Raw genomic sequence first — 26,477 nt, forward strand, 5'->3', positions numbered from 1 at the left:
GAAGAGAAATGTCGAGAGAGAGGAAAAAAATATGATGTCGTTTACTGTCTCGATTGGTCTACTTTTATAGCGGTCCCTATTGAAAAACCCGTTATCTTCAAAAAATAACAAAAAAAAACATATGTACATATGTATATCCATATCTCAAATAGTTTTTGAGTTACAGCCTTCTGCAGTGTAGTCCTGTTCAATCAGCCTTTTTAGTTTATTTTTAAAAGCTTTTTTTTCTTAAAACTACATTTTTCAAATTTACATGAGTGATTACTTGGAAGCATATTATCAAATCTTGTTCATTATAAAAAAAGTTATTTGATCTTATCAAAAACCGAATTCGCCTATTTTAAACGCCGCAATTTTGTGAATTTTTGTTTTCTTTCGACCGTAAGTCATTGTACGGACAATATCTTTTAAAAGAGATTTTTTTAGGCATCCTCTACGTAGAAGGCCGGGAATAACTGTTGCAGATCACTGGATGATCTTTGTATTTTTGATCTCGTTTAGATATCGCCTTTGTTAAATGACAGGGTTAACAGCCTATATCACACTATGTGAGCCACTTAAAATAACATAAGTTAAAAGCGCAAAGTTGTCATTTTCGCCAAGCACAAATATTGACAGCTTATGCTTTCAGAAAGCACTTGCTTATTATGGTCCGTATAACATTGGAAAATTTCGTAATTTCCCTAGTATTTAATTACCTACATATACTACTATGAGCAAAATATAGTAATGCTTTGTTTATAATTTTAAAATTCTTCATTTATTCTTCAAAATCTATTTGGTTTCCCTCAAAGTAATCCTCCTTGACCTCAATACATTTGTGGCAATATTTTTTCCAATCCTCGCAGCAGTTGTTAAACAAAATTTCCAGAAAAACCTTCAATGCGCGTAGCGATTCACGTTTAATGTTTCAAAAAGGTTTTCCTCGGAGCGGGCGTTTGAATTTTGCTGCAACAGCAATAAGTCACACGGAGCTAAATCACAAAATTGGTTGAAGATTTGGCGAAAGACTCCTGAAGCATCAAAGCAGTACGTGACGATGCATTATCGTGGTGCAAAAACCAAGAGCTGCCGGTCCATAATTTCGTATTCTTTTTACGAATAGCTTCGCTCTAACGACGCATAACAATCAAATAGTATTCCTGGTTGACAGTTTGGCCGGTCGGAAAGAATTTGGAGCGCACGCCACCTCGATAATCAAAGAAAACTGTCAACAATATCTTGATTTTTGACCTGATTTGCTTGGTTTTTTCGGTCGGCTCAGCTTTGCTACGATAAACGGCCGAATGATCGTCTGTTTCCGGCTCGTAAGCATAGATTCAAAGCTCGTCGCCAGTAATAATACGTTTCAGGGCATCCTGGCAGTCGGAAAGCACTATTTCACAGACGTTAACGCGACGCTGTTTTTCGAAAAAATTTAGTGATTTTGGAACCAATCGTGCTTTCACTTTTCTTAGGCCCAAATGATCTTTCAAAATGGTTTTCACTGATCTTTCCGATATTCCAGTTAGATCAAGCACCAATTTTATTGACATGCTGATCATCTATTGATGTTGATGTCCGTCCTGGACGTAATTCGTCATCAACGCGTTCTCGACCCACTTTGAATAATTTGTAAAAAATCAAAAATACTTGCTCGCGACAAGCAATTATCACCGAACTTCCTAGTCGAGAAATTTGATTCCGCATACAAAATTTAATGGAACCTTTTTGTTGAATAAATTCACTCATCGAATTCACCCACCGAACGCACTTTATGTGCTTCAGAAAGACAAGCGTATACTAAATGATTATTTTGATGTGACATTTGGCACAGATGCCTCTGACAGTCATACCAACCTAGAAAAAAAATATTTCGACGAGAAAATTAAATTAAAAAGTCTTACTATTTTTTGCCCACAGTAGTATGTTGTGTTGTAAAAGTAAATTTTAAGAAAACTTCTATTCAATTATCACCTCTAGTATGTCATTATTACCGTTATATCGTCGTTGCAGCGCTAAAAGTCTATGAGGTTTGTTCAAAAAGTATCGCGATCGCAGCGTCGTCTTTTCATGGGCCTCTTCAGTTTGTCTGGATCACATTAACTTGCTCAGCGAAGCTTTATATTTTAAAAGATTCATAATCTACACCTTAAAGCAACTTTCTCAATTTTTGATTGTCTAAATTGCAGCTTCTAAACTAAATTTCTTCTACTTTCTTTCCATACGAAGATTATTAATTATATTTTCTAGCTTAAGTATTTTAAGGTGGTATACCAGACCAGTGTGACACTTTCTAAAAATCTATTTTTTTTTGCTTTTTCAATAGTTTATATTTTCAGAAATATTCTATGAAAGGCAGGGCCGTATCTTGAATAGTTTTTGAGTGGCAGCGTTCTAAAGAGCGACCGCTCGCCGGTATAATTCGATAGTTGAAACTTTAAATACGTTTTGCTCGAAACGATATTTTTCAAAATTGCTGACATCAGAACTCAACGAGAAAGAAACTGATCGATCGTCTTCAAATTGAAACGGAGTATTCTAGAATATATTTCTAGAATATATTTACTATACAATGACCTACGATCTTTTTGACTGGTTGAAAATTTTCAATTTGGCATTAAAAACACGACAATTCTTGTACCTAAGAAACGACACTTTTTTCAGAACTATAGGATATACCTTCAACTTTAATAACCTTTTTGAATTTGTTTGTTTCAGCTACTCATTGTGCCGGAATCTTGTCAGCGGATGGGTAACTTTTTTTTTGACACCTACGAAGACAGCACATAACTCCGCTGTTTTTCAGTATTTTTATCACGAAAATCGCCTAATTTTTCATGGGCTACACTGGTATAGCCCCTTAAAACGTTTTCCCGTTGAGGAGGTTGTTGTTCTAGAAGCCTAATTTATCGGTCATATGATATACATAAGTTATAGATCATATTCTGTTGTCAGATCAATTTTCGTCGCCAAATACATACATATGTTTGAAATGTACCAAACGATGCAACGATTCTCACACAAAGTAGTCAAGTAAAGCTTTATTTTATACAGCCAGCATGCGAATCAAGCATTATTAACACAAAATATTTCGCTCGCTTTTGGCAAAATTTTATTTGAGCATATGCTTGATAGCCCACGAATTGTACCTTAAAGTTTAAGTTTAGAATACAACAAAAACATGCGCTTGGCTATAACATTAAACAGCCCCAGACTGCACCAAAATCTCCCTAGAAAGCAAAGCTTAAAATAGATGAGCTTCTATAGTTAAAGTCCCCGCGCACAGCACAAAATGCACATACAACAAACAATTTCCTGTTCATGCAGTAAGAAATAGAATGCGGCTCTATTAATATAGCAGCAACTGTCAAAAGCGCACTGTCAACGTTTTGGTCTTACACTCTTGGTATATGTATTTTTGTTGCAGTGCTATTGTTCAACAATAATGTGAATTCGCTTTTCACCTCCACCAAAGCAAGCTCCGTACGCCATTACACCTATGTACTATATGTATGCTCTCTGTATGTGTGCTGTTTTTGATTTGAAAAAGTTTCGATATTTGTGCCGCACGCTTTTAAGCTTAAGAGCTTTTGAATATATTATGAAAGAAGCCAGAGACCCTTTTCAAGCCCTAAATATAGCGGATTTAATTAATTATTGGTTTATTGATATATAATTTTTTTGCTTAATTCTAAAGTAAATAGATAGATGTATGTATATATGTTTAGAAAAATGCCAATAAGTAAATATATGTGACATCTTAGTTGTTTCATATAACTTCAAATTCGAAATTTGCTATAAAAAATTATAGCACATTTATTATGCTATAAATGTTCCTATAAACAATTTTAACTTTAGAATCTTTAGTCGGTACACAAAAAAACGTTTGTTTATATATATACACAAAATATTATAGCACATTATGCTATAAATGTTCCTATAAAAAACTATATTTTCAGAACCTTTAGTCTGTATACAAAAAAAATGTTTGTTTATTTATTTCAGCCCCCACTTACCATTTCGACAATGCGTTCATTATGGTCGCGATTTTGATTCTCGACTTCCTCTTTGATTTGTTCGATTTCCTCATTCACCTTTTCCGTTGTCGGTGAAGGACTTGGCGCTGGCTGGCCATCGGTTAGATCGCGTGCGCGCGCATTTAGTTCATCGTTGCGCTGCTTCAATTTGATGAGCGCTGCTTCCATTCTGGTTTAAAAAAAAATATATATATGTATATAATTAATAATTCTGCAATATTAGATTAAAATTGTTTATTCATACTTTTTGCTTGTCTCAACGCTCTCTTTCATGTTGTCCGTCAACAGTTTGGCAACTTTGGTCAGATTCGTGTTCTCCGTGCGCATGGTTTCGTTCTCTTCCTCCAAATGGTGTTGCTGCAAAGCAAATTTTTTTGATAATAAATATTATTTGATTTTTTATTTTTATTTTTTTCTTAAATTTTACTTGGCACTCACATTTTCCAGCAACTCGGCTATTTTCTCATTGGCTTCATAGAGCTGCAGCTCAACCGCATTCATTGAGTTCTTCAATGTTTGAAATTCGTCGACCAAACGCTCGACTAGTTCGCTTGTAATGGGCAAGGCGGCCGTGGGTTCCACATCTACGATGCTCTCCATTTCATTGTTGCCCAATGTCGGTATGATTTTCAGCAATTTGCTGCTCAAACTGGCCGAAGCGAAGGGTGTGGCCTGCAAAACCGTCGTTCGCGGTGTGGTTGGTGGTGCTGCAGCTAACAGTTTTTGCTTTTCCTGCAATGCTTGCAACTCCTGCTCCAAGCTGGTGACATTTTTTTGATTTTAAAATTTTATTTTTATAAAAGTAATCCAATTGTTTTCTTACCCGCTGATCTTTTCGATTTTCATCTTATGCAACTTATCCAAAGCGTTGCGTTCAGTGCTCATTTTATTCAATTTGGTGGTCAACTCTTTTAATTGTGTTTCATTGTCGAGTTGTTGTTTCTTCAAAGCGGATAAGTCATCGAGTATTTTGATCTTCTCCGACTCCAGCTCATTTTGCGCCTTCTTGCCTGCAGAAAAAGTTATGAAAATGTTGATATTAGATAAAATAAATTGCTTGGAATTATTTGTATTTTATTCTTTATTTTTTTATTTATTAACTGAGTATACAAATGTATGTATGTATATATGCATTAGGGTGAGCCAACAAAAAACACTAATATCGTATTTATGTGTATAAGTTAACAAAATACAAAGGGACCGATAAAAAACGTTAACTTCGGTTGTATCACAGCAATAATATCCTTTACAAATGCAAAAGATTCCTCACAAAAACTTGATTTTGTATAGCAGCTATATTCTATAGTGATCTGACCTGAACAATTTCTTCGAAGATTACATCACTGCCTTAGACAATAACATATGCCGAATTTTGTGAAGATATCTCGTCAGGTGAAAAAGCTCCCGTAAACAATAATTGTCAGAGATCTCTCGCCTAATGAAAAAGCTTTTTTCATGCAATTTGTAAGGCAGCTATATACTACAGTGGTCATATAGCGGCGGATCTGAAAAATGTGCACCTCAAAAACTTAGGGACTAGTTCGCGTATATACGTACATACAAATGTATATATTTCTGATGTTTACTTCTGGGTGTTACAAATATACCCCGTTCAGGGCATAAAAAATATTTCTGTAAGGCATGATTTTTAGCTTCATTTAACTCTTCGGTGAGAAATTAAACTTTTTCTTACAAATAATACGTAAAAAATTAAGTTTTCATTAAAAATATCATAACTTTTGAATCGTTTATAACATTTTTACATTACGGATTCTTGTAAAGCATAAAACTTCCTCAAAAATCTATTTTTTTCTATTCAAAAACTCGCGTATATAAAAACCTAAAAAAGTTAAAAAAAAAGTTAAATTATGCATAGGTACGGAAGTAGGATAGTTTTAACATAAATTCGATAATTTTTTTTTTTTTTTGCTCAGCCTAATATGCACATTATATATTCTCCACTCAAACTTACCGTCTTCAATTTCGATCTTCAGCGCTTTATTCTCCTCCTTCAGCGCAATATTGTCTTCCAATAAGGTGAAGAGATCAGTCTCGGGATCCTGCTCATTGTAATCGGGATCACGTACACGACTACGACTGCGCGTTTTGCCCTCCTGCGTGCGAAAGCGCGCTACCGGTATGCGGCCACGTCGCTCCATCTTCGAAACAATTGACGAATGAGTAAATTATGATGCTATGCCTTGCGGTATGCTAACTGTTATGTAAAAAGAAAATAGAAAAATTAGTATTTTTAGCTACAATTTTTCTTATCGCGCCCAACACCACAAACAAATTTAAGTGGACAAAAAATGCTACAGAAATATGTGTTAATTCCTAAGCATAAAGCAGCCAGATTAGCGCGCCATTCATGCGGTCATTCCTCCACGCAATATCGAGAAATTTTTATTTCCTCAATGCCAACAACCTATTTATTGAAGTACACTATAGTGTGATATATAGTTGAAAATAAAACACAGCGTATTTTCGTTTTGTTTAATCCATTATACTATGGGCGCACAAGTACTCGTACATATTCGTGGAGGAAATATGCCGTAGTGTATGCACGCTTCATTGTTGTTTATGTTGTTTTTATTTTAATTTTAATTGTCTTATTTAAAGTCATAATGCTTCTGCGCTTGCGACATGCCGTCTCTAACAAATTTTCGTTACTTAGTATATTGAAACATGTCAAGCTTTCGGGCTTTCGGGCTTTCCGGCTATTTGCTATTTGCATTTGCTTGTTATGCCTTTTCTTTATGCCTTCAATTATTTAGTTTTATGGTTTTTATCTTTATTTCTCTTTCAGTGTGGTGTTATTTTTATTACGAGGATATCGGTTTGATGAATTGGATTATATGTGTGTGTGTGTATGACGCGTTTAATTCTTTTGCTTTAATTCTTTTTTCTTTCTTTTATTATTACTATTTTTAGTAGGTATGTAAATGTTTTGTTTATTTGTTTGTTGTTATTTTGTGGATTCGCATAGTACCTATAGCTATTTGGTAGCTCTTTTATATTTCATTTGATTTTAATATTTTATATTTTTTAGCCTTTTTATATAATATTGGCTGCTGATTACTAACGTCTTCTCCGCTTGACATTCCATTGAATAATCGGCATTTATATTTGAATACGTTTACATGTAAATGTTTCATAAGCCTAGGTTTATGATTTTCTTTCTCATTCTATATTATATTCTTAGCTTTTTGTTTTTAATTTGTTTTACACTTTTCTTATTTTTTTTTTTTTTGTAAAAAAAAAGAAGTTCATGCTGCATTTTTAAGGCTAACGAAATTACATTTGAATAAATAAAAATTATATTTAATGAGGAAAATTTATTTAAGGATTGTGATATTCAAAAAAATAAAAAATTTTGAACAGAAAATGAAGGTAAAAAAGTTAAATTAATTAAAATTTTTTAAATTTAAATAATTAATTTTTATAATTAAATTACTTTTCTAAGTTAATTCTTTCATTTGAATTAATTAAATTTTTTTTATTATAATGAAGTTAATTACTTTAAATGAAAAAATTCAAAACGATTGAAGAAAGCATTTGAAAACTTGAAAATTTTTGGGTTAAAAGTATTAATTCAATTTAATTTAAAAATTTCGGTTAGAAAAGGATCAAACGAAAATTGATCGGTGTAGAGAAAATTATTTAAGGCATAAATTAAAAAAAAAAAAAATGGAAAAAGACAATCAAACAAATATTAAAAATATAACATTTTATAAGAACACAAAAAAATATGTGTAAACAACAGAAGAAAACAAAATTAAGAGAAATTTAAAGAATATACATACATACATATATGTATGTACATATGTATGTATATATAATGTGTATACACAAAAAATATTAAAATATAAAAAACAAACATAAATGAATGAGAATTCACAAAAAAAAAATAAATAAAAAATACTAATTAAAAATAATTATGGTAAACAATTTATAAAATAAAAGTAATAAAAATAATTTATAAAAAAAATTAATAACACTAATTTACTAAAAAAAATATTTAAAAAAAAATTTAATAATGTATAAAAAAAATAATAAAAATAATGTAAAAAATAATTTTTAATAACAAAATTAATAATAATAATTTATAAAACAAAAATACTGCATATAGTTTATTAAAAAAAAATTTAAAGCACTTATATAATTTCATTTAAACCATATTAAAATTAAACCAAAAAAAAACGTAAAAATACATATGTACATATATATGTATGTATTTAATTAAAAATATTTATGTAAAAAATTATAATAAAAAAAAATATTTATAGAAATATTAGCAATTTTGTTATTCACGATTTAATATTATATTATTATATTTTTAACTTGAAATTCAAAACGTTTAGCAAACACAACAAACAATTATGAGTAGGTACTAAACAAAAATATAATATATTAGATCAAATATAAAAAAATATGCTTAAAATTTTATATACACATTGTATATTAATTAAAAAAATATGAAAAAATTAAATTAAGTAAAAAATACAAAAAAAAATAATAATAAAATAAAAAATATTAAAAGAAAAAAATTAATATATAAAAAAATATTTAAAATATAAATTAAAAATAAAATATATTTAAAAAAAATTATTAATTAATTAATCATACAAAAATTAATAATAATATATGTAAATAAAATCTAAATAAAAATAATAAAATAAAAAACAACTAAAACAAAAGTTAATAAAGAGTATAAATAAGTATGTATGTATATATGTATAAAGAAAATAAAAAATAATTAAAAGAGAATAAAAATATTTAAAAATAAAATAATTAAGGAATAAATAAATAAAAATATTTTAAAAATTATTAAAAATCAGAAAAAAACTTTTTAATAATTTAAAAATTATTTAAAAAAAAAATAAACAAAATAAAAAGTTATAAAAATTAATAAGTGAATGGAAACAAATGGTAAAAGTAATTAGAAGTTATACGAAAATTTTAGAACTACATATGTATATGTAAGTCATGGATTACTAGAAGTTTTTCCTTTTTGTCTTTTTTTAATTTTATGCTAAGATAAAGTTGTTGAATTTGCTACACTTTTCTATTAAACAGAAAATAGGAAATTAATAAAATGATAAGAAATAATATTAGAAATAAGGAATGAGAATATGAAATAAAATAAAAAAAAAAAAAAAAAAAAAAAAAAAAAAAAAAAAAAAAATAAATTAAAAAAAAAAAAAAAAAAATTTAAAAAAAAAATAAAAAAAAATAAAAAATAAATTAAAAAAAAATTAAATTAAAAAAAATAAATTAAAAAATTAATATAACTAAAATAGTAATAAAATTAAACAAAAAATAATAATAATTCAAAAAAAAAATTAATATAGTTAAAAAAAATAATATATGTATGTATGTAGTTTCCAAAAGAAAATTAATATAGTTAAAAAAAAAAATTAATATAGTTTCAATAAAAAAATTTAAATATAAAAATATGGAGCCTTACAATTTTGTTAACCTCAAATATGCAGCTGATTTTTTTTAGTTTTTAATTCATAAAAATTCATAAATTTCTTACATTCATTAGTTGTTTTCTATATAATTGTCAGCAATTAGTTATATCATTTAGGTTTTGTATTTGTTATTCACTTTGTAATTAAATCATACCTAAAATTGAGAGCTACTTAAAAAATATTTATGAAAAAATTGCGAAATTTTTTTTGTTGTTCGTATTTTATGCTTGTCTTGCTGAAACGCGTTCAGAGACAATTATTATGTATTTATAACGCTTTTATTTTTATACTTGAATATGTAGACTATGCCGTTAGTAGCTATAAAAAATCTTTATACAAAAATAATAAAATAACAGCGTAAAATATTGAAATATACATATGTATTTCTGTTTATATATGTATAAATGTATGTATGTATGTAGCTTATGTTTTACATAGAAAATAAATAAAGGCGGCTTGAAGCGCACAGGGTACATATTATATTTTCATACTGCTCTAATTTAATACGGTTCATTCTAAAAGCACGATGCTCAGCCACTCGAAATTTCCTATATGTAGTTATATGAAATTAGTAAATTTTGGTTTATTTTGTGTTTTTTTTTTTATTTGAAACATTTTTATCATCGAACGTTTTACAACATTTTGTATTTTTCATTGAGTTTGAAAACAAAAGTTACAACAATCCTTTGGAATTTCTGTATGCGCTTTTGTAATTTACGAAATTTTTCACTTGCAGTGTTATTGTTTTTCATACGGTGCATTCATTGTTAGTGTGCACGTGTGTGTGGGGGGAGCGGGGGTTATGTGTTCTGAACTTCTTCTTATAAATTTCGTCAATTTCACGCTACTGTACTTCATTCAACAATTACACGAAACATAGCCAATTTTGTATTATGAATTATAACGGTTATATATAATACATTTATATAAGTAGTATATATGTATATTTGTATGTGTGTGTGTGTGTATGAGATTTGATTAATTTCGTTTTTGTTTAAAATTAAAATAATAATTCCGATCACAGAATTCAGACAAATAGTTTCAACGTGCTTACTCGACATCGACGAGTAAGTTAAAAACATAAAATTTTCTTAAACAAAAAATATTATATAAACAAAAACAAAAAATACTTAAATTTACTGCATGACAACTGCATTTGTGTTGCACCACTCAAATGCAATATGCGATTTTATACATACATATGGAATAAACGGTTGTATGTGTGTGTGTGTTATATAGAGAATTTTTAGCATTAGTATACCTTAACGGTAAAAAACGAGTACCAAAACAAATACGAAAATGCACTAAAAAGGAAGTACACAAATAGCTTCGTTTGCATATGCTTGCGGTTAGAGTGTGTGGCAATGGAATGGCTCAATATGTATGTGAGTGTTTTGAGCCTGTACATAGACCCAAACCGGGACCAGTGACAGGCGTCAATGAAAAGTAGTTTAAGGCAAGGCAAGACAGCGAGTACGACAGACGACAATGAGTTAATGAGAATGATGTTTGATGTTAAATAAATGATAAATAAATAATGTGCGTGTGAGTATGCATATCTTTAATGTTGCGATATTTGCTTAAGCTTTTACATATATGTATATATATATATATGGGTATATATACGAAAATAGGAATGATGTGTAACGGTACGCGCAGAAATCACTTGCAAATACGTGTAGATTTGACGCTTTTGCTTACGTTTACGTCATAACGTAACGTAATGCAGTTATTTTGATGTGCCTTCTGCTTGCCACCGCCATTGAATGGTTCATTCTTACACTTGCCTTGCAGTTTTGCTGAGAGATTCAAGTGTACTAACTGCTATGATGCAAAAATTATAAGTTTTAAATATTTCATTTACAGTTGTGTTTTTTAGACTAATTGTACTACAAAAATATTATGTATGTATAAGTGTAAGCGTCAGTTTTTCATTTTTCACTTGCAACAAAAAAGTGAGATTTCTTTTTAATACTCTTTGGAGTTTCCAAAAAACAAAAAAAAAATGAGGAAAGCAATTAAAATAAAATTAAGGGGTGTGGCCAAAGACCAGTATTGGCGCATTAAATTTGATTTTGTCAAATTGTAAAATGTTAGTAAAAGAAAACATAAAAAATGTTAGGGAGACGATTTTTGAAATACGCCTTTGAGACCAAATAGTTGTGGATTGTGTTTTTTTGTTTTTTTTGTGTTTTTGTTTACCGAAAACTTTTCAAAAGTTACTCGTTAAATATCTTACATGCTAATATGTACACACGCAGACACACATACACACGCTAATATAGTAGTTTGTTTTGAATTTTTAGTTTTTGTTATTTTGCTTTTTCATTTCTTTAATTTTTGTTTGTTTTTTTTGTTTTTAGTATTAGTTTTTGCCTATGATTTTTGTTTGTTTGTTGTGTTTTGTTGCTCTTGCATTTCTTATGTCTTTCGTTTATCCAGCTAAAAATATGCAGTTTTCATATATATACAGTGCTAAATTTTAAATGTTTTTTTTTGTGTTTTTTTCTTTTTCTGCTCTTGAATTATTGTTGCATGGGGGTCTTGTGAAGAGGTGCTACGCTGGCGGCGACAATACATGAGCCCAACATCCAATGATCCAATGTGTCTACGCAATTTTCGCTATACTTGTTCTAATTAATTTTAATATGATTTCCTTCGATTTAGTGCACTCCTCTCCAACGCACTCCCTCCTCTCGCTCTCTCTGTGCCACTCTTAGCTGCATTTCACTGGAATAGCAGCGTCGCAAAGTTGCGTTGCTTCTTAGCCAAGCCTACGTTGCCACCACTGCCACCAACTCCTTCGCCGTTACTGTATTGTTGTTGCTGTTGTTGTGATTTTTGCTTATACTTATCCGTGCGTAGTTGGCGCCTACGGCGCTAGAGCAGTTTCTCCATGTAAGCGTGTAGTTCTTCATTCAGCCGCGCACCGCCATTGTTGCTCGCTTTGCTGGCGGCTGTCGCTAGACCAGCTACCGCCGCTGAGTACAGCGCGTTGCTATTCGACACATTCGCTTCTTTAGCGGCACTTTGCTGCTCGGCACGATACCACTTGTCGAAGGATTCTTTCGGTATCACTTCGCTGTCGTAAATCAAATCGAATACACTACATATCAGCTGATTGGCAGTTGGTGCGTCGTAATTTTGTTGCAGCGCGTCAACGATGGCGTCAAGGCAGGCCAGCTCATGCGTTTCGAGACCGTCTAGGCAACGTCTTAGCAACGGTATGCACTTGTGTCGGAACAGTTCTGTGTCCAATTGCCGTAAGCGGCTCGTGCTACTACTTAGTTCCGAAGTCGACGTTGGCATCACAGTTGCATAATCACAGCAGAGGAATTTCGTAAGGCTGCGTATAAAGTGTGTGTTTATGTGCACATTCGTATTTATATAGTCGATGGCTAGATCGCAGCCATTCACCGCATTCAATAAATACTCAATGCGCATCACTTGCTCCACTATGGCAGCGGGATGTGTCGACGTGGACGTAGCCGGCTGCTGCGGTGGCTTGTATGTACGATCGTGTATATACTGAAAGCCATGCGTGTTGATGAATTCGCGCCATTGCGCATTATCGCTCATAAATTGTTGGCCATGATCCAATTTGAACACCTTATTCCAGAGTTCGCGCGTGTAAGTGGCGCCAAATTCTGTGGTGAAGTAGGTGATGAGCGCATGTAGGAAACGTTTCGTGAAGTGTTCGTCGGCCGACCATTGTTGCAGCCAAATGTCAGTGAAATGCAAAAGTTGTTCGTGCAATAGTGGACCGATAAATTCGAATACGTACGTCCAGAGGTTGGGCACGTCGACCTGCAGATCGGGCAGTTCGTCGGCCAACTCTTTGTAGACCACATTGAACAGTTGCGGTTCGCACACTTTGGTGCGCATCAAATGCACGAAGATGGCGGCGCAGGCTTTGCGTTGCGCACGCTTCACGGTTGTCAAGTGCAGATAGTCGGTGAATATATAGTTGAGCAATGATTTCTGTTGGCGGCGATTGAGTTGGCACCACTCGTTGACCGCCTCTTGTTGCCAACTATTGCTGGCGTTGCTGCTGCGACTGCTGCTCGCATCCAATAGCTCCTCGATCAGCCGGTTGAGCAGTTTTTGGCATTCGTTTTTACTCAGGTCCTGCAAATCCAGATTTTCCAAAGCGTATTGTATGTCTTTCGGTTCCTGCGGTGATGATGCCTCACTTGCGCTTTGCTCGTACATCTTTTCCGGTCTATCGAGCACCTGAAATGGATTGTTGGCCATTGGTGACATTGTCGTTGCATTTGCGCCGCTTAACGTGGCGGTTTGACGCTTGAAACCGCTGCCGTTCGACGCATTCGTCGTGCTTAGGCTCAGCAATGTTGCGGGTGTATTACTGCTGCCGCTGGCCGCGGTTTGGCGTCCAGACGAACGCCATTGGTAGTTGATTGAGTTGCCAAGTTTCGGTGTGCTTTGTGTTACCTCATCGCTGGTGAATTTCAATTTGTTCGGATCGATATTTAGTTTCTGTTGCTCATGCTGTTGCATAAATTGCTGTGACTTTTGTGATTTTTGAAAGTAGTGTCGGTTGCCCTGATTGCCGCTGCCACCGCCCATGTTACCCCCGATGCTGCTGCTGCCGCCGTAGTTCCCTAGCCGATTGCTTTTATCGTACATGTTGCCGCCGCCACCGCCGCCACCGATGCCGCTCTGCATTTTGTCATCCTGTTTGGCACCAATCGCTGTACGCTTCTGTGTGTTTTGCTGCTGCTGTTGTTGTTGTTGTTGTGACATCTGTTGTTGCTGTGTTTGCGACAGCTGATGATCCCAGGTGCGTGCGCGCAAGTCCATGACATCCTGCATCATGAAGCGCACGCGACTGCTAATCTTGAAATGGCTGCTCACAGCGACGGACTTATTGCTGCGCGATTTATGTATGATGTCCTGTATTCGGCGAAAGATTTTATCCATTCGCGCATTGTTGGCATTATCGGCTGATTCCAGCAGATGTCCAACGGTGGTGAGCAACTTACACATGTACTCTAGCTTCTCTTCGGAGCCGTGTTCCAGTAGCGATTCGATGCACATGAACACACGATCATTGGTTAGTGACTGTTGTTTAAACATTTCACCAATAAAACGTACGGTGCCCCAAGCACGACGTCGAAATTGGTACTCTTGATCCTCCAGTTCGGCCTGTAGTTCCAGCCGCTCTTTCGAATCTTCGCAAATCTCTAGCTTATCGACTAGCGGTTGCAATTTCAGCTTTTTTGCATCGGCATTGTTCACATTTGTTTCGAATTCGTGTTGAATTCGGTTGATCAGTAGGCTCGAGAAGAGCGATTTGCTCTCGGTTTTGCTTTGGAAAAGCACTTTGCAGAATTTGGCGTATGTGGGCGCGAAATTTGGTTCACTAACGGTTTTTTCGAATATTAACAGCATCACCTGTGAAACAAGAAAGTACAATGTTGAGTAAGCATTTTATAGTGGATAAGTTTGAGCTTACATTTTATACTGCGAAAAATAAAATTGTGAAATTTTCGAAATCAAAATTTAAAATAAAAGTCTTTGAAATCAATTTAATATTCTCGAAAATCAAATTTTAAAAATTTCGAATTTGAAATATTTCCGAAATTTTTCGGTGGAGAACAAAAGTGCGACAGTTTCGAAAATAAATTTTGAAATTGAAAATCTGTGATATTAAATTAAGGTACTGTTTTCGAAATTAATACTTAATTTATTTTGAATTTAAAATGCAAAACGTGAATTATCCGAAGTTATTCAGGGAAAAACGTGTCGCAAATTCGAAACTACATTTTAAATTTTTCGAAATTGAAGTTTTGATAGAAAATCTTTGAATTTTAAATAATTTAGGATTTTCGAAATTCATTTTTTAAATTTTCGAAATCGAAATTTAAATTTTTTCGAAGTTAAAACATTTTCGAAATTTATCGGTGGAAAGCGGAAGTGCGATAATTACGAAATTAAATTTAAAAATTGCCGTGATTGTTCCGAGAAAAACGAAATTGGATTTTAAATTTTTCGAAATTCAAGGTTTAAAGTGAAAGTCTGCGAAATTTAACAAAATATGCTTACTTGTTGCATTTTTTCCTGTGTATTCATGGTGATGCAGGTCATCGATTTGAGCAGTACGTCGAAGTTGTCTGGCGTCAGCTTGTTCAGCACGCCACGTACCTTCTTCAGCACGGCATCAATGTCATCATTGGCTCCCGACGGTGATACGTTATTCGATTTGCTGCGCAATGTTTCCGGCTGCCAGGCATTCTCACACTCGGACAGCTTTATCTCCTCCTTCAGCGACAACTGCACGCGTATAAAGTCAACTTTACGCTGCTGTTGAGCGCTCATAACACCGCCCAAGCCACCCACAACCATAGCACCGCTGACGCCTGCGGCCGCCACGCTAAGCACACCGCTCATAGCACCCCCGCCCGATTGGTGATCGTGATGTTTTTTCGCCTGGCCGCTGCGTCCTCGCTTACCGCTGACCAACTCCAGCGATTCATTGAAGTTCATGTGTTGATATTGCTGCTGCTGCAGATGCTGGTGCAGCGCCAGTGAGGACATATTGTGTGCGTGATGTGTCAAATGATGATGTTGCTGACGCGAAACAAATAATTGAGAAATGCAATCGCCGCGCTGACACGACACCATTGGCGGCTTACGCGCCTCGCTGGACTTTGAGAGCGCCTTCAGTTCATCTATTGTGTATCTAAGCGGCTTTGGCGGAGAAACAACGCTAACTGGCGCGCTCGCTGGTGTGTTGATATTCGTTTTGTTTGCGTTTAGCGCTTTCAGGGCGACACGTGTATTCTGTACGCTGTTCTGCTTCAAGAGCGTTGTCGTGCTGGCATTTAGCATACAGTCGACGGTATCCTTCGAAGAAACTGTTTTAGCTTGTGGCATATCTTTTTGTGTTGAACTAGCTTCGGCAGGTTGTGATTGCTGCATTTGTTGTTGCTGTTGCTGTGCCACATTTGTTGTTGGCGATGCCGGACTCTGTGGGTCTTTCTCCTCGGCGAAATCACCGAACCGAATGTCTTGTACATTGTTCGCTGCTCCAGCAGCATCTTGTTCCAACTGCATTTGCAGGCGTGTGCTCATTTCCTCCTCATCTTCGCATGCTGACGACGAGCTGTTCAGGAATTGCAATTGTTGTCCGGGTGCTTCTAGCAGCGCTGCAACTTGCTGTTTCGTTGGTTGTTGTTGTGTTGTGGGCGCAGGCGAAGCACGTTCGGCCACTTGATGTAGGTCCGTTATGGAGTCACCTTGTGTAAAACGACAAACGAATGACAATATTAGAGTTTATTTAAGATAGACAGCTTTTGATTAAAATATGCTTCCATGTGGTCTGAGGGCACATTAGACCTTAGGTCGCAGCGAAATCTTCATTTTTTTATCTTATGAGGTCAGGTCAGTACAGTTCGGAATAACATTTTTTTGGTCAGTGAATACAGACGGACAAATGATGTTCATATCGTTAAATATGATAGTTGATATTTTGAGGTTATGTCAAGAAAAATGTCATTATTGAATTATAAAATATAAACATCTAAATTGACGAAATGAAGACAACGATAGCAAGTAACGTGTTTGGCTTGCAGTTAATATTTTCTTATCAAGAATACTCCTAAAAAACATTTTCGTTTGCATTATGCTATTTAATTATTTTGTTGTTTTTTTTACACCTACTTTTTGTGTTTGTTGGCGTTGGTGTGTCACGTGTTAGACTCCCGCTTTTCGTCACACTGCCGCTACATTGTTGTAGTGCGTGTTGATGTGAATGTTGTTGTTGTTGTAAATTTGATGTTGTTGTCGTTTCTCTTAAATTACCGTTATCGCTAGAACTATTTGCATTAATTATATCAGTCGGGATTTGGGTTGTTGTTGTTGACGTTGCCGTTGTTGTTGTCATATTTTTAGTTGCTAAATTATTATTAAAATTATTATTGGCATTGTTTAATATACTTTTGTTGTTGCTGCTGCTGCTGCTACTGCCACCGAAGCCGACGCCGCCGCCGGTGCCGGTACCGCCACCATCGCTATTATTACTAATACTATTGTTATTGTTATTGTTGCTGCTGCTGCTGTTGCTACTGCTGCTTAGTGTTGCTGCATTCGCGCGTTGGCTATTAACCTCACACTGTTTATTGAGCTTCTTTTCGCGCTTCGACGCCTTGCGACCCTTCTTTTGGAACACCTTAACTGTAGCGTTGCTCTGCGTTATTGATGGACTACTACTACCGCCAGCACCGCCGCCTACACCGGCTTGTACATTCGCCACTGTGCATGTGTTGGTGCCAGTTTTTCTTTGTGGTTGTTGCTGTTGCTGTGTATGCTGTTGTTTTTGATACTGTTGTCGTTGTGTTTGTTGTGGCTGTGTGTATGAATGGTGTGTGGGTGTCGATGTAGCCGATGAGGATGCACCTGAAGTGTTGGGCGAATGCTTTTGAGTCGTTGATTTACCGGCAGCTGATGTTGGGCCGGCCATGGTTGGCGTAGAAGTGATGCCAGTAGTGGTTGCAGTATTTGATTTACTAGTCTTAAGTTGTAACTTTGCCATGCTGGCAGGTATAAACTCCGTATCTGTGTTCGAGCGCAAGTTGTCGTTGTCTGCAGCTAAAACGGAAATTTAATTTATTAGCAAATGAACGAATTCAGGTAGTCACATAAACATATACCATGATATATGAATGTAGGTACATACTATATGTATATATGTATATGTGTGTGTGTGTGTGAAAAATGCAGCATACTTACTTTGAAGCTCTGCGTATTCTGAGCGCTGACCCGACTGTACTGGATAAACTGTCACCGTCATTGTAGACGTCTGCTCGGACTGAAAACTAAAATGAGACTTGTTGTTGTCCTCCTCGCCGCCACTAAGTGTGGTCGCAGAGGTCACAGCGGAAATATCCGATTCTTCTTGTCGATCTAGTGCGTACCTGCTCTCAATATCATTGTCTGTAAAATGTTGCTGTTGTATGTCTTGCGCCTCATCGTAGACATCTATTAATTCCGAATTTTCTAGCTCGTTTTCTGCAATGTCCAACATCAGCGATGTAGACTCTAAAAATTTAAAAATAATTTATGCTGTAGCTTGCTTAGTATCCAACCTGCTAATACTTACCATCATCGTAATTGCTGTCTTCACCGTCGTCGCCGGTCACGCTGTGTATAATAGTTGTAGCGTGCATTTCCGTTTGTTCTGCACACGAATCAAGCTGGCGTTCGTCCTCATTCAAATACAAGGCTGTCTCATTTGAATCGGCGTTGGAATCGTTGCCACGAGCGGCCTTCAAGTCGCCATAAACATAATTGTCAGTATCCTCATCTCCGGAAATTTGGGAAGTGGCCGGAGAGGTGTCGGCCGCAGACGCATCGTATGCGCTCACACGTCTGCCTGTGCTATGATCACGATCACGCACCGCGTCTGTTTGCATTTGCTGATCGATCTTCTCCTTTGACGTAGAGCTTTGCACCGCAACACTCACCGCTGCTGTAGTGGCGCCGCCATCGTTGTGCGGATCCTTCGTCATAACAATGGCTGTCACTGTTGGCGTCTTTGCGATGGAAACAGTAATCGACTTGTCACTGCCGCTGGCTGCGGTCTCCTGTGTACCGGCCGCTATGTCAATGGGCGGCGGCTTGGCTTCTACCGCAGTACTTTTTTTCTGTGGCTTCGGGTCCAATATATTCTCATGTGTGATAGGGTGTATTATGGGTATAGCGTGTTTACGTGGTTTGACTGTTTCTGTGCCACCAGTCCCAATGCCACTACCGCCGACCGCGCTGCCAACTGTACTGCCAGCAACGAGGCCGCCGCCGCCAGCAGTCAGAGATGTCGTCGACGATGAGTTAGAAACAGCCGCGCCGGCTAAATGTCCATAGGTTTGTAATGCTTGCTGTGTCATGGCGGACGGTGTCGCCAGCAAAGGTTGGGGTTGCGTCAGCCCAGCTGCGCCCATCGGAAGTGGCGGTTGACAAAATGGTGAAGTAATGTACGCGGTTGGACCGCCAGCTGCACCACGTGCACCAGATTGCAACAGCGGAGTGACCGGCATCCCACCGCCAGCATTGCCTGCCTGTTGATGTGCGCCGGCGGCAAGCAGTGACGTACGCGGCGCAGCCGTTAGTGGACCCGGCGGCAAGGCGAATATCGCATTTGCTGGCAACAAGTATGCGGTTTGTGGCTGTCGTTGATGTGGTGGCGCTGTTAGTACGCCACGCAACTGATGTTGTTGTGGATGGTGGTGTGGGTGTAGATGTGGTGGCGGCGTTGGTGCAGCGCCAGCGCCCGTATGATAGTAGTGAGTATGCAGCGCTGTCTGTGGATGATGAAGCGCTTGATGATGTTGCTGCTGTTGTTGTTGGTACAGCGTGGTAGCAGCTTGTGTATTGGCGCCTGGTCCGCCATGATTATTTGCAGCTGCAGCTGCTGCTACCGCGGCATTATTGTTGTACTGTGCAGCCGCTGCAGCAGCGGCGATTACTGCCGCCGTCTGTTGCTGATACTGTTGCAAGTAATTGGAGGTCATGAATGCCGTACTCGTCGCCGGCGGTTGCATGAGCGCCGTCCCAGTCGCGTAATGTTGCATATTGGCGCCATTGTTGGCGGCAGCAGCTGCCGCTGCGATAGCCGCCGCATGTTGGCGGGCGATATTTGTGGCGCTGGCACTATTGCCAGCGTTGACACTTCCGCCGCCGACGGATATACTACCTGCACCACCGCCCCCCACCATACTGTGTGATTGAGTTGCGGACCCAGACGACGCACCGCCAGCTGTATTGGACTGTGTGGGTGGTGACGGGGCCATTTGTGATGCCGTGACTGTTGCATTATTGGGCGCTTGCGGATGTTGGGCGGGGGGTGGTGGCGGCTGTGGTTGACTTAATTGATACGGATAGTAGGCTAACTGCGGATGATGATGTGGTTGCTGTTGCTGCTGCTGCTGTTGCTGTTGTTGCTGCTGCTGCGACTGTTGTTGATGTTGCTGATGCTGTTGATGGGAATGCTGGTGTGACTGATGGTGAGGGTGGTGGGAATGCGTTTGCTGGGGCGCTTGATGACCGTGATGTACGGACGGCGGTTGTTGTTGTTGCTGCTGTTGTGGTTGCGGCTGCTGCGGTTGTGGCGCGTGTGGATGGTGCGACTGGTGGTGCGATTGATGATGCGACTGGTGGTGATGTTGTTGCTGCTGCTGCTGATGCTGTTGATTTGGGCGTATTCCCTTCCCACCCCCTCCCGTTTGAAGGAACATAGGAGGATCTTTGAAAGACCTATTTTTACAACAACAAACACAATCCCAAATATCGACGAGAGTTGGCGTAAGTTGAGGTGAAACATATGATGAGCACAATGAGGAATTGATAATGATTTTTGTCATGGATTTGAATTTGTTTTTGTTTTTTTTTATGATTTCAGGATTAGAATTGTGGAAATTTGGCGGCAATTTTTTTAGTTTTTTTTTTATAATTTTTTTGTTTAAATTTTTGTTTTGGGTTTTTGTTTATTTCGCGTTTGCATAATGAGTTGCGTGTTCATATTACATTGTTTTTTTTATTGATTGTGGGAATTTTTGTTTGAATTGCAAGCAGTAATAAAAGAGAACAAATACAAACAATCGTATGTTAGTGACAATATCTTATGATTTACGAGAAGCATGATGTTAAAAGACGGTAAAGTGTATTTTTGCTGTCGCTAGTATGGCTACTTATTATGATTTCGAATCGTTTTGAAACGGACTAACTACAAAAGCAACTAATGACGACTAGCTTTACATACATGCAAACAATTGTTCAAGCAGGAATCGATTTCACAAATAGTTTTAAAAATATAGATCATAATCGATGGACTTTTGATTGTACTCTAATCTTTTCGCATTGTAATGTAAGTATAAGAAAAAACTAAATAAAAAAATAATTAATATTGAATAAAAATATAAAAATTTCATTTTGTGTTATTATTGTTATTTTTGGAATAATTTTACATTTTTCAATTTCTAAAGTGTACTAAATAATACTAAAGTAATTGGACTATTCGTTGTTTTCTATTTGTTGAATAAAGAACAGTTCCAATAGATGCACTTTGCTTGGAAAAATTCGCAATTTGTATTTAAAAAAGTTAATTACAAAGTAAATACATGCGCCAAACAAAGCTTAATTACAAATATTATATTATTGTATAAGGAAAGAACACACAGCAAAGTCAAATGCATTTAAAATAGATACACAAGGATGGCGAGGGATACCTACATGCGCTGACACAAACATGTACATTGTACATAATACAAAATGATATTTTAAGGAAGGTGATTATAAGAGAAATAATACAAAAACAAAAAAAAAATGTGAAGTTATCTTGTCAAATAAAAAAGTATTCCCCACACAACTCGATTTTGATATGGCAGCAATTTGCTAAAGTGGTTGATTTAAAATATTTGTTGGGATATTGTAGCGTCTTGGTAATAATCCACAATAAATTTCTTAAAGATACTTGTCATATAAAAAAGTTTTCCATTCAAGAATTTGATTCTTATCGCTCAGTTTGTATGGCAGTTATATCTTATAGTGGACCGGTATCGGTTTCGACAAGTGACCCGCTTTCTGGGAGGACTGGGAGAACAAAAACTGAGACTGAATTCGTTACGCTGATCACATACATATGTATGTATATATTTATGTTATACAAGCTTCGTGCCTTGTTAAAGGTTTAAATATTAAGATAATATATGCATTTGGCATTTGTTGTTTATTGGGCCCATTAAAGTTTTTTCTCAGGAAAATTATTATTGCGGACCAGGCGGCCAAAAAATAGACAATACTTGATTTGCCCAGGTCCTTGCAGGTGACTGAAGAAACTGTCGAATCAACCAACTCATTAAAACATTCAGAGGCTCTTGAACATAGTATACATAACACCATGCCCTGCCAGAAGTATCTTGTAAACAATATTTAAAAGAAGTCTCCTAAATCACTGACGCCATTCGATTTTATAACCAATAGTTCTTTAAATATTCACTTAAAAATTTACTCAAACTCTTAAATATTCTGTTCCCCTGGTACTTGCATGCATATACATACATACATATGTATGTATATACAAAATGTATACAGTAAATTCAATTGTTGAAACTATTTGTGTGAAAATCTTAAATAATGATGTCATACACACTTATAATAGCATTTGAGTAGTGTAACGTCGTTAGATAATTCAGTAATTGATACCGGGCACATGAACTCTTCCAAATGCTTATCACCGCATGAAATAAAATAGCAAAACAAAGCAAAAACTTAAACTTTTATGAATTTGCTTCTTCATTGTTAATATGTACGAACATAGATATGTTTTATGCAATATATTGTTTGTAATAGATTATATGCTGTCACTTCGGTGTTTGTTGACATACAACAGGTGTTTTTGCTGACCAATCCATTGGTTCAATAAAGTCGGTATAAGCAAAACATTTGAGCGTGCGTTTCCCATTAGCGTTGATAAACTTTTACAAGCATTAAAACTGATTTTAGCGCATTTATAATGTCAATCGAAAGACTAATATAACTAAAGAAGTACGTTTGAAATCATTAACATCACCTTGAAGCCAATGCGTGTGGGTGGCCGTTGTGCCATTTTCGGCACATAACAAAAATATTGTATTATTAATATAAACATATGTACAAACATACATCAATATAGCGTTTAAAGAACACTTGCGCTTGCTTCGCAAAGGCAGAGTTGAGTGGCCACTTACAAACATACGCACATACATGCATATGTATAAATCGTCTCATCACCATTCATTATTACAATTAGTCATTCAACATTTTACTGTGTTTCTTTGTTCGCTTAAGTACAAAAGGCAAATAAAACGATGAAGGAGTGTATAGTATTCTTTCACATTTATTTTGTGTAAATATAGTGAGCAAACTACGGGGTGTTTCCAATTTTTGGCCTACTTAATTTTATGCGCTAAATTTTTATGCTTTCTTGTCAATTTATTTTGCGTGCAGCAAACAAAACAAACTGCATTCCAGGCATAACTGATAGCAGGGAAATAATGTGGCACAAGGTAACGTGTTTTGGGAACGTGGCACCCGGAAGACAGGTTACTAATAGCTATATTACGAGGCATATGCTAGACGTAGACACGCTTACCATACTTACATATGAATGTACACACAGATTGTAAGTAAGGATTAATAATGCTAGAAATGCGATTGAGCTTGGTGTTTGACACTGAGCACGGGCCATTTTATTTTTTACTCAGTTATAACCGCTTTTAAAACACAAAAACCTATATCTTCTGAATTCATATCATATTTACAACCATGGAAATATTTTTATATTAAAAATCTCACAATAATAAGTTGTTCATAATAAAAACCCATTCCCACTGCTTTGTGAAGTGACAAGTGTTCATAATTTTTTTATTTTGACAAATTCAAAAGTCAAAACAAAATGACTTCGATAAAAGGGAATAGGCAAGAGGATAGTAGTGGCAAATGTTTAAAATCAATAACAAGAATAATAGCGAATATACAGGTAGGCAAACAACTAAACGACCTACCAGATGTAAGAATTCCTTCATTGACAGGATGGTCAGATTATGTTTGTACGAACACACATGCACACGCATGCAATTTCGATTGATCAATTCAGGAATGTGTTATTTATAAATACAAAAAAGGCAACAACAAACCTACATACGTGAGGTAGTTGGCAAAATACTAAACAAAACTCTAGCAACAAACAAATTTAAATGATATATTTTATTTACTAAATGTAAGTATCAGCGAATATGCTTGTACGCCATTTATGTGACATTAAAGGATCTACATAAATTCAAATTTATTCACGAACTAATATTTCCAAATCTTTGGCAACTGGGAGAAAGGAGTTAAGAGTTTTTAGGAATATTTACTTTTATAATACATACACACTAAATAACAAAAACTATAACATTAGTACATGTATGCTAGTTAATCATGTTTGCCGACTTACCGCTTCCTTTGTTGTTGCTGCGTCTTTTATGATTAATATTTGGTACAATTCGTAGTTAAATCTTAAGACAGGTAGTTGCTTGGGTAGCCTTCAAGAATACCTGCGTTAATAGGCTATGTTTGGCAGTCAACTGCCAAATATACCTTTTCACTTCACGGCTACAAAGGTGCCTTTTCACTTTTAGGTATGTAAAGTCCTTTAATTTTTCGCGAATACGTGTTTAGAAGCAAATGATTTTTATTCTAATATTTGTATTTTTAATTCGCTTATGTTTATTTGAATGTTTTTTTTTTTTAATTGATCGTTTGTCACAAGTGTATTGCAAATTTATTTTGCAAGTTTTTCACTATTCTAAACTTTCTTTCTTCCTTTATTTTTTACAAATATTTCTATGTAAAAAATTTTGGTTTGGTTTTATTATGTTTATTACTTTTTTTTGCCTTTTTATGTTACAATAAAATGTTTTATTGATGAGCAAGTTTGGACGACAAATTTTTTTGTCGCCTTTGCGACAATTTCGCAAAAGTAACGGTCACGATTTTTCTGTTCCTATTTGTGTTTTTCTATTCTGTTTTGATTTCTTTTGAACTGCAAAAAACAAATATTTAATTCATTTCAAATAGCTATACAGCAAAAACAATTTGCACACAAATTCCAGGTAAATTCCTTCCGTTAACACAATGAGTACACTACGAACGAATGTGAATGACACAAAAAAAGCAACAAAGCGAAAGTTGTTCAAAACGTAAATTCGCAAAAAAAAAAAGTGCAAGTATCAACGACACGGACCGGCGAAGACTGTGCTGCTGCTCAGACATCAACGGCGATGAAGGCGGCACAAATTGCACGCACAAGCCGCGAAATGTAAACTCAAAACACACAAAACGCTATATTGCACAAAATAAAGAATCGACAAAAACACCCACGAAAAACAATTCGAACGAGGAGAATGTAATCGAGAACAATAAAAAAACAACCCAAAAGCTAAACTGAACTAAACGAAACAAAGCGGAAGAAGGAAGAAACGGCAAAAAAATGCAAAATTTTTAAGTTGTCTTGTGATTTTTGATGTAAACTATTTTTCCCCAAAAAAAGGAAAATGAAAAGTTTTCAAATTTGATATTTAAAACGAAACAAACATGTTAGCAAAAATTTCTGAAGCGAAACTCAGCTACGGTTAGTCGCTTCGGTTACAGCCAATACTCGTAAAACTTATTAATGCCCGCGCCCCATTTCCTCCTTCTTCTTCTTAAACTAAATGCTCCACAAGCACTCCTTTCACGTAGCCACACAGAAAATTTTCATTTCGAACAATATTTTGCCAAATTTGCACACACTATGAAAACACAGCGACTCCCGATTAAGTTTTCTTACTTTTGTATAGATTTTACAAATAAATTTGTAAAATTTAAGGTATTTTATGCTTTTTTCACATAACACGAAAAATCACATCAACGCGCACGCAACGAAGCGACGTGGAATGGAAGAAAAACCAAAGTGTAATGCAAAAATAACAGTGAATCCCATCGACTAGTGTTGCCAGAATAAAAGCACAGGAGAGGGTAAAAAAAAATTGGAAGCTATCGATATTGACCCATACGAGTTATGTTGATGTATTTGCGTTCATTAAATATGTATTAGTTTTAATTAAAAGCTTTGCATATTTGTTCATTTATTCTGCTTTACTCTGAAATATTTAAGGAAAATCAATTTTTATTTATTTATTATAGAAGCTTTTAAAATTATGATAACACACTCCTCTTATCAGTGGGGTTTGCTTATGGCAATAGCAACACTGCTGTGGAGTGTAGCCGTAGTTCCACAACAGTTGTCGTTATCTAAATGTGGAAGAAAAAGCATATGAAAAGAAATTTGCGGTTGGTGTCTTGGCTAAATGGTCTACAGATGGTGCTGTCACATCGAAGTGACACTAAACGGTTCATGGAGAATTGGAATGTATAGTGTGGTATGTAAGAAGAATTAAAAACTATT

The 26,477-nt window shown here is 35.7% G+C and overlaps 1 protein-coding gene across 8 annotated transcripts in view; it reads right to left on the minus strand.

The window, feature by feature from the left end:
- LOC126750930 (shootin-1-like) overlaps positions 1-25,966 on the minus strand; it is a 56,321-nt gene extending 30,355 nt beyond the window's left edge. For 3 of the 8 annotated variants that reach the window (XM_050460756.1, XM_050460759.1, XM_050460758.1), the window contains exons 1-7: positions 25,860-25,966; positions 24,486-25,073; positions 5,992-6,234; positions 4,843-5,029; positions 4,458-4,779; positions 4,264-4,376; positions 3,999-4,188 (exon numbers count right to left, since the gene is read on the minus strand). In XM_050460756.1, the coding sequence (XP_050316713.1) occupies positions 3,999-4,188; positions 4,264-4,376; positions 4,458-4,779; positions 4,843-5,029; positions 5,992-6,178 (999 nt within the window). In that variant the 5' untranslated portion in view covers positions 6,179-6,234; positions 24,486-25,073; positions 25,860-25,966. Of the gene's footprint in view, positions 1-3,384; positions 3,614-3,998; positions 4,189-4,263; positions 4,377-4,457; positions 4,780-4,842; positions 5,030-5,991; positions 6,235-9,851; positions 14,909-15,559; positions 16,753-17,176; positions 18,104-18,244; positions 18,554-18,614; positions 20,765-24,485; positions 25,074-25,822 lie in introns of those variants that run through there. The other 5 variants (XM_050460757.1, XM_050460755.1, XM_050460753.1 and 2 more) reach the window with 5 other exon arrangements.
- Positions 25,967-26,477: the final 511 nt, after the last annotated feature.

This window comes from Bactrocera neohumeralis, chromosome 2 (genome assembly GCF_024586455.1).
Source record: "Bactrocera neohumeralis isolate Rockhampton chromosome 2, APGP_CSIRO_Bneo_wtdbg2-racon-allhic-juicebox.fasta_v2, whole genome shotgun sequence".
Lineage (NCBI taxonomy): Eukaryota > Metazoa > Arthropoda > Insecta > Diptera > Tephritidae > Bactrocera > Bactrocera neohumeralis.